A 12,525-nucleotide genomic window follows, 5' to 3' on the forward strand; every position below is an offset into this window, starting at 1 on the left:
TTTGTCATCCCCACTGAATTCTCAAACTTTTGGTATTCATAATGATAATAAAGAATGTTGTAATAAAAATAATGTTTTGCAGGCAGTCAAACCTCTTTTTATTACATTCCTTCATCTGACTGTGGTAATCTGTCTGTCTATCATTTATAGACCTAAAGTTTTCACTTTTCTCCAAACCACACTGTTCTGTTATTTTCAATGTTAACATGCAGTTTATTACACGTTGTAATTGACAAATTGCTAACACTCTCAGAAAAAAAGGTACAAGATGGTACAAAAGTTGTCATTGGGGTGGTAGCTTTTTAAAAAGTACACATTGGTACCTAAAAGGTGAATATTGGTACCTCAAAGGTACATATCTGCCACAATGTTACGTATAAGGACCTTTTAATAGCGTCCCAGTGACAACTTTAATACATTTGTAAACTTTTGTTTTAAAAAGCAATATATGGATACATTTGTCTTGACTTAATTCTGTAATATCTATTTTTAGATTTAGATGATAGATTATTGTTACTTTAAGTGGCAAAAGCCTTTATATAGATCACTTACAGGTGCTCAATACCTGATCTTATTAAATCTGAATGACAGGTAAAATGTCTTTCCCCAAACCTGATAACTTATTATTTGAGTGGATTGTAATGCGTGTGATGCATTAAATTGAAATAAAATGAGAATATAAAAGCAGAGAATAAACATCACAATGTAAGCCAATATTTAGTTATTATAAGTAAAAAGTAACCCACTTTCCCAATAAAAATATTATGGTTGACTTCAGGCATGACATATATTAAAACATATATGTGCTCATACTTACACATGCAAGAGGTAGATCAGTTTAAAGCTTTTTTATGTATTTTGAATACATTTTAAAAATATATTTCAATATATTGGTTAACATATGTGAATATTACACAGACTTGGCTTATGTAATCAAAATTATCATAAAAGCAGTGTGCACACTTGTTTAGCATTTATTTTGAATGAAATGCTGACAATGCATTATACCAAAGTATAGTTTATATATATATATAATATATATATTTTTTTTAATACATATTGCATTTTAAAATGGTACCGTCCCAGTGACAGCTTTTGTACCTTATATTTTAAAAGGCAATATACATATTAGATACATTATATATATGTATATACATACTATATGTATCTATGTTGCTTATTGCCTATTAAAATCGTGACGTTACTGTCCCGGTAAAAGCTTTTGTACCTTTTGTATGAGAGTTTATAGTATTTACTACGCGTTGTAAATGTATAGACCTACTATAGTAAATTGTTTAACTGTAATAAATACTAAATAAATCTTTAATATGCTATGATTGAGTTTTACTGCAATTGTCTATAGTAAAAACTAAAGTATACCACAGTATTTTGCATGTTTATAATTAAACAATTTCAAACCTGAATAATAAAAGAAAATAAAAAATGTCAACGATCTGCAGCCACATGATGTGTGTTGGTGTTTGTGTGCATGTGTGTGTGCGTTTTAGTGTGTGGGTGTGCGTGCGTGTGTGGAAGCGTACGAAGAGTGTTTTTGGTTTTCTCCGGGCTGTATTTTTCACTCCTGTCCGCCCACAGCACCAAACTGTCCTTTCCAAAAACAAACAGAACTGAGGCACTTTCACTCAGATCATGTTTTAATTGCTTAACAGCGAAGCTCCGGTCCGGTTACGTTCGGTTCGGCAGCGGCTCGGGGCGGGTTCGATGCTGCTGGACTCGCGCTGAGGAAGGTGAGGGCGGAAATGGCGGTCTGTCTTCATTAATATCTGCCTTTTGGGTAATAAAGAGATTGTTACATCGAGTTCTTCGGATATTAATTTGTTACAGTCGTTCATATGTCAGACACTTTTCAGCGGCCGGTTAAAGAGGAGAGATTAATAAAACAATTTTGCATGCTTCAAGTAAGAATTTTTTAAAGTTTAATGCGTTTTTTGAGGGAGTTTGTCATTGTTTTGGCGGGTTTGGGAGGATTTTAATGACTGTTGGAGGTGCAAGAGGCCCGTTAGCATGTTAGCATGCTAGCCCGTGTTTACGGAAATCAAACTGATCATTAAAAAGCAGACTCCAAATAAATCCTCTCTCACCACACGAATATAGATGTATTCATGTGTTAAATACAGTTTGTGCAATGTGTTACGTTCAAAATATTGTGTGCATTAACGTGTTTGACCGCAAATGTTTGATATTTATTATTAAAGTCACACACACACCCTTCTCAGAGAGACACGTTTATAATAATTCTCATATACGCCTGAATAACCCCGTGCATGTGGAATAACGTATCGTTTTAAAGCAAATGTTGGTGTTATTTTATGCTGATATGGATTTTAGAGGTGCTGGAGTTTATGTGTGTGTTTCGTGTTTCTGTCTGCTGCAGTGTTGGGACACTTATAAACTCAAGAGAAGACAGAAGATGTTGAGAAAATGATAGCAGCTCAGGAGCTTCAAGCAGACTTCCACCAGTAAGATAACACACGAACACAAACACTGGTTGTGTCTTAACCTAGTGAGATGCCTAGTGAGCATTAAGGAACATCAAGGCTACTGTATATCTAGGTTTCTATAAGCTTACAGCATGTGTCTCAGCACTTGCTGGCCTTTGTGTTTGGTGAATAGAGGACAAAAGTTGTATGCATGACTTGTATTCAGACATATAGCCTAGTGGTTAATGAATCAAGGCTGGTAAATGAAAAATTGGAGGTTTAAAGGCTATGAAGTTACTTACTTTTAATTGCTTAACTAATAGAGCATCATGGGACACAATGCCAGGGTGCACACATACTGTTAAATGTAATGTAATTGAATGCACTATACGTTTGCTAAATCTAAATGTATGCTCTCACAGAGATTTGCAAACATCCACTTTCTTCTTAAAGCAGCCAGTGTAGGACACCCAAACATCTTTCAGTGCTCTTGTATTATACTTCAGTAAATCACTTCTGTGTGTGTTGTTTAGGGAAGGACACTTCCAGTTTTCCGACACCGATCTTGAGGATCCCGAGAGTCGGAATGCCAAACCTACAAAAGGAAAGGTACCTAGCAGACAGTAAACTTTTGTGAACTTCGTTCTCCATCATCAGCCATTCAGTTTCAGATATACTGATCTGTTTTATTTGTTATAGGGAATTTTAACCTACTGCAAAAATACAGAATATAGTTAAGTATTTAAGCATTGTTTAACCACATTTTCTCTCTTGTTTTTGTCCATGTAGAAGGGGAAGAAAAACCCTAAAGAAAAGACGAAGGGGTCAGAGGGAAGAGGTCAGGGTCGGGTAAATGGCCACCATCAGGAGAACGGCATGGAGAATCTCAGTTTGTTTGAGATTGTCAAAATAGGCAGGAGTGCCACACAGGTACTCACACCCACACAAGCCACCGCTCGTTCAGATGCTCAGACATTTTTCATACTTTAAGTGTGTGTAAAGTAAATTCGGAGAACTGTTTTTAAACACATTATAAATGTTAAATGCATTGCTGAAACACATTACACAGTAGTGCTGTGTTCAAAATATCGATACGACGATACATCGTCATGGACCCCTGACGATGCATGCATCGATACAGCACCTTCCGTATCGTTTCGGATGCACTTTTGAAAGTGACGTGACAAATCGCTGTTGATTCGTGATCCATATGGAAAGGACGCAAGTGTCCCGCGGAGTACGTAGAGTTAAAGGTGACGGGTATACTTTCACTTTGCGTCTCTGTCTCACAACTGTTACAACACTGCCTATCCATTCAATGTACAATAAACAGATAATAATAATAATAATAATAATAATGTTACTAAATTCTGAACAAAAAATGTAATTCAAAATATTCTTGTATCGTGATGCGCATCGTATCGGGAAATTGTTGGCGATATACAGCCCTATTACACAGTACTTCCAGAAAATGCAGAGTTTTTAGTGATTGTTGCAGGCAAAAAATCTTGATCTTGCAGCACGTTTTCTTAAAAATTGCGATGGAATATGCAGGATATTTATGCAATTTTATGTGATGAATTTGCGGGAACTTGCAAAAACTGCGTGAACTTGCAGAAAAACAGTTTGCAGCTTTTCATTGATGTTTACGTCGCGTAATTACGTCACTTCCTAACATTCCCATGACAACACAGGACATGGCTGCACATGTGTGACGTAAATGCAACATTTTCAATTTTTTGCTAAGATATATATGACTTTTTGCTAGAAATTATGAAATTATGCAAGCCCTGCATATTTTGGCGAGCAGAAATCTGCAATTTATGCAGCGAAAGTGGGGCGTATTTCAAAAATGCGTCCCCCTTATAAATATGCGAACCTTGGCTGATTATGCATTGAATCATGCAATCACATAATCGCGTTTTTCTGGAGGGACTGATTACAAAGACTGTGAACTGTGTAATACTGAATTGAACAGTTTTTCTCTATTTTTGATTTTTTTTGGCCCTAAAATCATGACTTGTGACGCACTGGAGCCACCGAGCATGCCCCTAACACAATCGCAAGCATCAATTCAGCTTGTAGCGGTAATTGAAAGTTTGAAAGAAATGCCAGCTTTCCTGCAAGTGGAAGTGGTTCCAGGCTGACAGCCGACACCCCCCCCAGCATTTGAGTGCAGAGAATCCTGCCTATTTTTCCTAGATTTTGATAGCTTATTTTATTTACTTGGCATTTTTTCATCATTCAAATTTGGCTGGTTGGTTAATAACACATTTTACTGTAGTGTGACAAACCGAAAACACATTTAATATCTGACTTTACGCAGTCTTTTATTTTTTTTCGTGCACACACACAAGCTTTTTGTCTAAAAATGAACAAGTTCTTGAATGTATCGGGTGTGAATATTGTGTGCTTTTTGTGTAGGCTGTGTGTGTTTGAGAGAAGGTTTTACTGAGATAGTTTTAAGCGAGTATGTGTGTTCTGTTTCTGCACAGTCTGTAGTCGATGACTGGATCGAGGCCTATAAGACGGACAGAGACACGGCACTGCTGGAACTCATCAACTTCTTCATCCACTGCTCTGGCTGTAAAGGTGCGTAAACTACCTTACATACTCCAAGTGCATACATTTGTATACAGGTGCAAAGGGACATGTATGAACACTCAGGAGTGTGCAGCTGGTAATATTCACAAAGCATGTGTCCTTACAGAATCTATTTTAACAAGTTGAACTTCTGTAATATGACCTGAAGTTTTAAAAATGTAAAAAAATCAAAGATTTCAGTTTTGGTATTAAAACTAAAAGCGATAAGTGCAGAAGAGGTGAGATATTTTTATATATTATATTTATTATAATATATTTATTTTTATTTTAATAATTACATAAAATACTTTTCATTTATGATGTCACCTAATTTTTAATAAGGTTTAAATTAAACTTTTTAAGATCACTCTTGTGCCTTTTGTGTGTTAACCACATGTGTGTATATTTTGCGTTTCAGGTGCGGTGAGCTCAGAAATGTTTCGGCATCTGCAAAATTCCGAGATCATCAGGAAAATGACTGAGGAGTTTGATGAGGTTCGTTAATGTGTGAGTCTATACTGGAAAGTGTTTATGATATTTAAAACGCTGTATCTAGGATAGAGGAGGTACATGGTTAGTGGGATGGTTCAGCCAAAAAAGAAAATTACCACATTATTTACTCACCCTCAAACCATCCTCCATGTATTTTATTATCTTTTTCCAGACGAACACAATCAGAGTTAAATTAGAAAATGTCCTGGCTGTTTCAAGCTTTATAATGGTAGTAAATGGTGCTTTTGATTTGAAGCCCAAATAAGTCCATCCATCCTTCACAGAAGTAATCCACACTGCTTCGGGTGGTTAATAAAGGCCTTCTGAGGGCGATCAATGCACGTTTGTAAGGAACATATCAATATTTAAAACTAAATATAATACAAACTAAAATAACTAGCTTCTTGTAACAACCAAAGTGCATTTACGAGAGAGTGTGTTTTCAGCGTGTTCAGACACTTACTTGTAAAGGATGGGTGGATGTTTTCGGGCTTCAAATCAGAAGCACCATTTACTACCATTATAAAGCTTGGAACAGTCAAGACATTTCTAATATAACTCTACATGGATAATGGCTTGAGGGTGAGTTAATCATAGGGTAATTTTAAATTTTAGGTGAACTATCCTTTAAAAAAAGTTCTGATATTAAAAAGGTGTGTGTGTTTGTTCATTCAGGACAGTGGGGATTACCCGCTGGCGATGGCAGGTCCAATGTGGAAGAAGTTTAAGCAGAGCTTGTGCGAGTTCATTATGGTTTTGGTCCGACAATGCCAGTACAGCATTATATATGATGAATACATGATGGACACAATCATTTCCCTTCTCACCGGCCTGTCGGACTCGCAGGTCAGAGCGTTCAGACACACCAGCACCCTTGCAGGTTGGTGACCTTTGACTTGGCTAGCAAACATGTGCAATGTTTGAAATAACATGCTATGCATTTTGTGTGTGCAGTACTACAGAAATTGCACCGTATTTTACATAGCACAATAGATAAAAATGTCACAATTTTTATTTCAAAGAAAGACGCACAGTACTTAGAAATAACGCTCTGAATCGAACCTAATGCTAATTCATACTGGTTGTGTGTAAATTTTTAAAGCAAATCTATGATGCTGTTTTCAGTGCAATTGTTAATAATGTTATTATAAATGTCAGTAATAGTTTTTTTTTACTTTGTCTCAGCTATGAAACTCATGACTGCTTTAGTGAATGTTGCCCTTAATTTGAGCATCAACATGGACAACACGCAGAGACAATACGAGACAGAACGCAACAAGAGCATTGGCAAAAGAGCCAACGATCGCCTTGAGCTTCTGTTGCAGAAACGGAAAGAGGTAAAAAACCGTTTTGCCATCATTTTTTTTTTTTTTTTACTTATATCAAGGTCATTTCTTGTGCATGAAGTGATTCATACACTGTAAAAAATAAAAAGTTGACTTAACTTACATTTTCAAGGCAACTTGCTGCACAGCTTTTTTGAGTTTACTCAACTCTTGGATGATGTAGTTCACCTAACTCAATTTACTGAGAAATGTCAACTTACACCAAAAAGTTGAACCAACTTAAACTGATTAGGTAATAAGCAAATTTCTATGTTTACTCAACTAGTGGCTAAGTTGGGTAAAGAGTAATTTAGAATATCCAAATTTAACTAATCTACATGTTTTGGACTGTGGGAGTGTACACAGAAAGGTCTCATAAACAAAGTCTTTGTCTGACTTAAACCAGAGACCTTTTTGCTGTGAGGCAACAATGATGCGCGCTAACTCATTGTGCTGCCCTCTACACTGAACAGACACTTCTCAATCATGGTAACAATGAACAAACATAATTCTTTAAAAATTACTCTAAATACAACATATAACTAACATTAACAACATAACAACATAAATAAATATAATAATAGTAAATATTAACCAAAGAAGTGAACATGTCGCAATGCATGGTGGGAACCATTCCGACCATTGTTTTTTTTTTAAATTGCTTGTTCAGATTACTCAGTTTGGCAAGTTGGGTGAATGAATTGGACAAAAACTTATACATCTAAGTCCAGTCAACAAAATAATATTTGTTAGCTGAATGATTATGCTCCTTTCATTCAGTGAACACAAAATAATCAATTGACGCCCTTCAACAAAGAAATCTATGTTCAAGTTACTTAATGTTCTTTGTTGAATGAACATTTTAAAGTTGGATTTTTTACAGTGTACATAATTTTTTGGCTGTGATTTTAGCTCCAGGAGAACCAGGATGAGATCGAGAACATGATGAATGCCATTTTTAAAGGTGTCTTCATCCACAGATACAGGTGAGCAAAAATCTAAAACTAAAGACGATTCAACTCACTTCTCGAGGATTTCAGCTGTTGCTGTTCAATGTTATCAACAACCCGAGAAATGTAGCCGTATGTGTGTGGTGAATGCTTTGTTATGATTTGATCTAATTGTTCACGTATGTGTGTTCAGGGATGTAATAGCTGAGATCAGGGTAGTCTGCATTGAAGAGATTGGTATGTGGATGAAGATGTACAGTGATGCATTTCTCAACGACAGTTACCTGAAATATGTGGGCTGGACAATGTATGATAAGGTAAAACACATATTTACGCACATACCTTTAGAAAAACACATGCAATATCTGATTACTGAAATTAACAGTATGCCATCTGTTTGTATTATTAATCTACAGCAAGGTGAGGTTCGCCTGAAGTGTCTTACAGCTCTTCAGGGTTTGTATTATAGCAGAGAACTAAACGCCAGACTGGAACTCTTCACCAGCCGCTTCAAGGTGAGGTTTCCACCAGGATGCTTTATATGGTAACATTGTCTCTGACCAACTGAGGTCCAGTTCCAAATGGTGTTCTTGATGTGACCTGTGAAGTTCACAAGTTTGTAGGGGGTCCTGTTTGTCATTTTAAGATTTATTTGGCGTCCCCCCTGCAGCTGCTGTTTGCCTTCAGTGTACATTTTTGCTGGTCATGCTCTGCTGTAGACTTAAAGAGACCCAGCGGTCTATGCAGCATTACGTTTAGCAATGGGTCTAACAGGTCTGTTTTATTTTAAATCTGACATCTGGCCTTGTACTGCTTAAATTATTTGAACATTAATTTTATGCCAAGACATTTTTGTGGATGTAAAACACATATTCTTGGCATTTGATCACATTCAGAAGACTGTGACCCCAAAAAGTCATTCACTGTTTTCTAACTAGATCCCAAGTAATTAATTTGTCTTTTAAGGAACTAAGGATATTCAGCCACTGTATGCTACTTTATGAAATTTCTTTCCTACTCTCTCTCTCTGTAGGATCGTATCGTGTCCATGACTCTGGATAAGGAATATGATGTTGCTGTTCAGGCCATTAAGCTGCTGACGCTGGTTCTGCAGTGAGTTCAGTATTTATAATAATTTTCCAATATAACTCTTACCTTAAAAGTGTCAATTAACTATGTGTTTGTGTGTCCATGTACACAGGACTAGTGATGAAGTTTTGACGGCTGAAGACTGTGAGAGTGTCTATCATCTGGTTTACTCCGCCCACCGACCGGTTGCTGTGGCAGCAGGGGAGTTCCTTTACAAAAAGTGAGTATTAAAGGATTAATTCGTATTCCTAAAAAAAATTCCCAATAATTTACTCACACCCATGTCATCCAAAATATTGATGCCTTTAGGTCGAGAAGAAATTAAGTTTTTTAAGAAAAACATTCCAGGATTTTTCTCAATGTAAAGGCGGGGTGCATGATCTCTGAAAGCCAATGTTGACATTTGAAATCACCTAAACAAACATACCCCTACCCCAATAGAATCCGGACCTTCTTTTGATAGACCCGCCCCACACATACGCAACCTAGGCAACGATGTTGGTTAGTAGACACGCCCCTTACTGCTGATTGGCTATAAGTGTTTTGGTACTCGGCCCGACTCCTTTTCCAAAGTATTTTTCAAAAATCATGCACCCCACCTTTAATAGATTTTGTTGGACCCCAACGAGGCATAAGGGTCTTTTCTAGCAAAACGATTGTCATTTTCAGCAAGAAAAATAAAAATAAGTAATTTTAGACCACAACTTCTCGTCTTGCTCCACCCGTGTGACAAACCAGAGCGACCTCACGTAATGTGTCATCATGTCAAAAGGTCACGCATGACGTATGCGAAACTACCGCATCAGTGTTTACAAGTGTGGAGAAAGAGGACCGTTCAGACGTTGTATGTGGAATGATACTAATTAATGTCTTTGTGTCCGTTTATTGTTTAAAATGGTAAAAAAATGTGCGTTTCACATATGCACGCATGACCTTTTGACGTGCTTACGCCATTACGTGAGATTGCGCTGGCGCATCACACAGCTGGTTCGATACGAGAAGATCATAACTTAATATGCACTAAAATTTCAATTTTTTCTTGCCATAAATGACAATTGTTTTGCTTGTTAAGACTCTTATGCCTCGTTTGGGATCGATTAGAGCTCTTTGAAGCTGCGTTGAAACTGCATTTAAACTGTTGGGGTCCAATAAAGTCTATTAAATAAAAACAAAACTAGAATAGATTGTAAAAAAAAAAAGTAATTTCGTCTCGACTAAACAAAGAAAGACATCAACATTTTGGATGACATGGGGATGAGAAAATTATCGTGAGTAATCGTTTAAGAAACATTAACTGTTTTATAATTATGTTTTAATTATTTTATTTAGACAGAACACATGCCCAGTGTAGTGTAATTGCACTAAATTGTGGATAATTACAAAACCCCTACCAACAGTAGTATTCGTACCCATAATGCACCTGATACTCAAGCTGAGAGTTTTCAAGATGTCCTCACTTTGTACAATACTCTATAACTGTGCGTGTGTATATATGTGCTATGTTCTCAGGTTATTCAGTCATCATGGTTCAGAGGATGAAGGGCGGCCCAGGAGAGGCAGACAGTGTTTAAACGCTAACCTCATCAGAACAACTGTGTTGTTCTTTTTGGAGAGTGAGGTGAGTTCGATCTGCTGTAAATGTATTTTTCCCAGATGTCAGCCATGAATCATTTTATTTTATCAGGGGTGTCTTGAGATCAAATTAATAGTGTCGGGCTGTCATGTGATCTCAGCATTTTAGTCTCAAGGGGGCAACTCACTCCTTGAAAAGTAAAACAGTTTATATTAGAATACTGATGGGGTTTTAATCGAGTTAAATGCATTTTTACAAAGCATTACTGTTTTTTTAAAGAAGTCTGGATCTGGAATTCAGTAGTTGTTTTTTTAAAAATTACATAAATTTGTGTCATAGCTTCATGAGCATGGTGCCTACCTGGTGGACAGTTTGTGGGACTGCGCGTCAGAGCTTTTGAAGGACTGGGAGAGTATGATCAGCTTGCTGCTGGATGAGCCATATCCTGGAGAAGAAGGTACAAGAATATCCAGTATGCATACATTAATCGGATAGGTCCAAGAGTTTGCGTGTCTTTGTTAAAGAGATAAAAGGATGCATATGTTTGTATTTTAGCACTCACGGATGCTCAGGAAGTTGCTCTCGTTGAGATCATGCTCTGTGCTGTCAGACAGACCTGTGAGTGTCACCCGCCCATCGGACGAGGCACTGGTAGAAGGGTAAGACTTATTTACAATTGAATCACAACACAGTGGAGGCTGTTATAGTGCATTCAAAGTATACATGTGTGTTCCCATGTGCCTACAGTACTTCCCCCAGATCTGAAATATACTTGTTGTGGTAGCCGGTGAAAAGGCAGTCATTATCCACCAACAAAAAAATGGTCTACTATGTGTGACAAACAAACCAGTAATGTGTGACCTAACAGAATGCGTTGAATTACTGATTATATTTTCACAAAAACAATCGTCTTTACCTTTTTTTTGACATAAACAAAGCTAGCACTTTTTGTCAAAGAACTTCATCTTTCTTTGGTTTTCCAAAGAAGAGTGCCATCTTGTCTCCAAATTTCTTAATTATTAATACAAATAACTCCTTTAAAGGGATGTATTAACTTTGTGGGAGGCTTGTAGAAAGGCTATTAGACTGATAGATAATATGTGTTCAATTTCTAAATCTATATAAATATATTCACACTTATTTTTAGAGATCAGATTATAAATGTGATTGGCTGCTGCTTTTTTTGTCTTTTCAGATTTGTTACAAGATGTAATTTTATCATACATTGCTAATGCTGCCTATAAACCAAATGCGAAGCATCGCGTTCCTCGCTCTAGATTACTCACGGGATTCAACTTTGTGTCTATTCTTTGCTTTATCTTTGTATATAATCTACTAATGGAAATGGTTAAATTCGCTTCTGCAAATTCAACGATTCATACAACGTCAATGCAAAGACGCGAATAAATGTGAATTTGCGCAGAACGATGTGAATGCCGCGAACACACAAGTAATATTGAGCGAGAAACACGATGCAAATACACGCTTCGTGTTTGGTGTGTACGCCCCATAATGCTGCGTACACACCAAACGCGAAGCATCGTGCTCCTTCCTCTAGATAACTTGGATGATTTAAATGTAAAATTATTCGCTTGAGTTGAATATTTTCAACTAGCGCGAAGACCCGTTTGAGGCGAAAAGCGTGTGTTTATACAAATGTACTTGCTTTTAAGATCATTTTGGATAGAAAGCCATAGATTTCTTGCTGCTTGTTTGCTCAAATTTTAAATTTTGCTTTATTTCATTGAGATGTTAGTGGAGGTGTAAAAAATAAATGCATGAAAATACTATCTTGGAAAAAATGGGGGTCTGTGTACTGTGTTCAGTTGTTGGCATACTGCAATTGTTGTATTCTTACGGGATACACAGAATCAGCTGTTTATAACCAGACAACAGAATCATCCATACATAACCACATTTCTTTTGTTTACACCTATTGTGGCGTGTATGCAGTGGGTGTGTTTTGGGTGTAGTAGTAGGTTTACCAGTGTGTTAACTGTGTTTATCTATTGTCTGCATGCTTTGTGTAGTAGTGTGTATTCAGTGTGCGTTTTACTGATGCAGGTTCTGAC

At 36.8% G+C, this 12,525-nt stretch overlaps 1 protein-coding gene across 1 annotated transcript in view; it reads left to right on the forward strand.

The window, feature by feature from the left end:
• Positions 1–1,512: 1,512 nt before the first annotated feature.
• stag2a (STAG2 cohesin complex component a) overlaps positions 1,513–12,525 on the forward strand; it is a 23,887-nt gene continuing 12,874 nt past the window's right edge. The window contains exons 1-16 of the mRNA XM_073814805.1: positions 1,513–1,748; positions 2,396–2,480; positions 2,975–3,050; positions 3,231–3,371; positions 4,937–5,033; positions 5,443–5,519; positions 6,192–6,396; positions 6,702–6,853; positions 7,754–7,827; positions 7,985–8,108; positions 8,208–8,306; positions 8,825–8,904; positions 8,993–9,100; positions 10,390–10,498; positions 10,793–10,910; positions 11,009–11,131. Coding sequence (XP_073670906.1) covers positions 2,443–2,480; positions 2,975–3,050; positions 3,231–3,371; positions 4,937–5,033; positions 5,443–5,519; positions 6,192–6,396; positions 6,702–6,853; positions 7,754–7,827; positions 7,985–8,108; positions 8,208–8,306; positions 8,825–8,904; positions 8,993–9,100; positions 10,390–10,498; positions 10,793–10,910; positions 11,009–11,131 — 1,621 coding nt within the window. The 5' untranslated portion in view covers positions 1,513–1,748; positions 2,396–2,442. The remainder of the gene's footprint in view (positions 1,749–2,395; positions 2,481–2,974; positions 3,051–3,230; positions 3,372–4,936; positions 5,034–5,442; positions 5,520–6,191; positions 6,397–6,701; positions 6,854–7,753; positions 7,828–7,984; positions 8,109–8,207; positions 8,307–8,824; positions 8,905–8,992; positions 9,101–10,389; positions 10,499–10,792; positions 10,911–11,008; positions 11,132–12,525) is intronic.

The sequence above is a fragment of the Paramisgurnus dabryanus genome, chromosome 5, assembly GCF_030506205.2.
Source record: "Paramisgurnus dabryanus chromosome 5, PD_genome_1.1, whole genome shotgun sequence".
In the NCBI taxonomy this organism is placed as follows: domain Eukaryota; kingdom Metazoa; phylum Chordata; class Actinopteri; order Cypriniformes; family Cobitidae; genus Paramisgurnus; species Paramisgurnus dabryanus.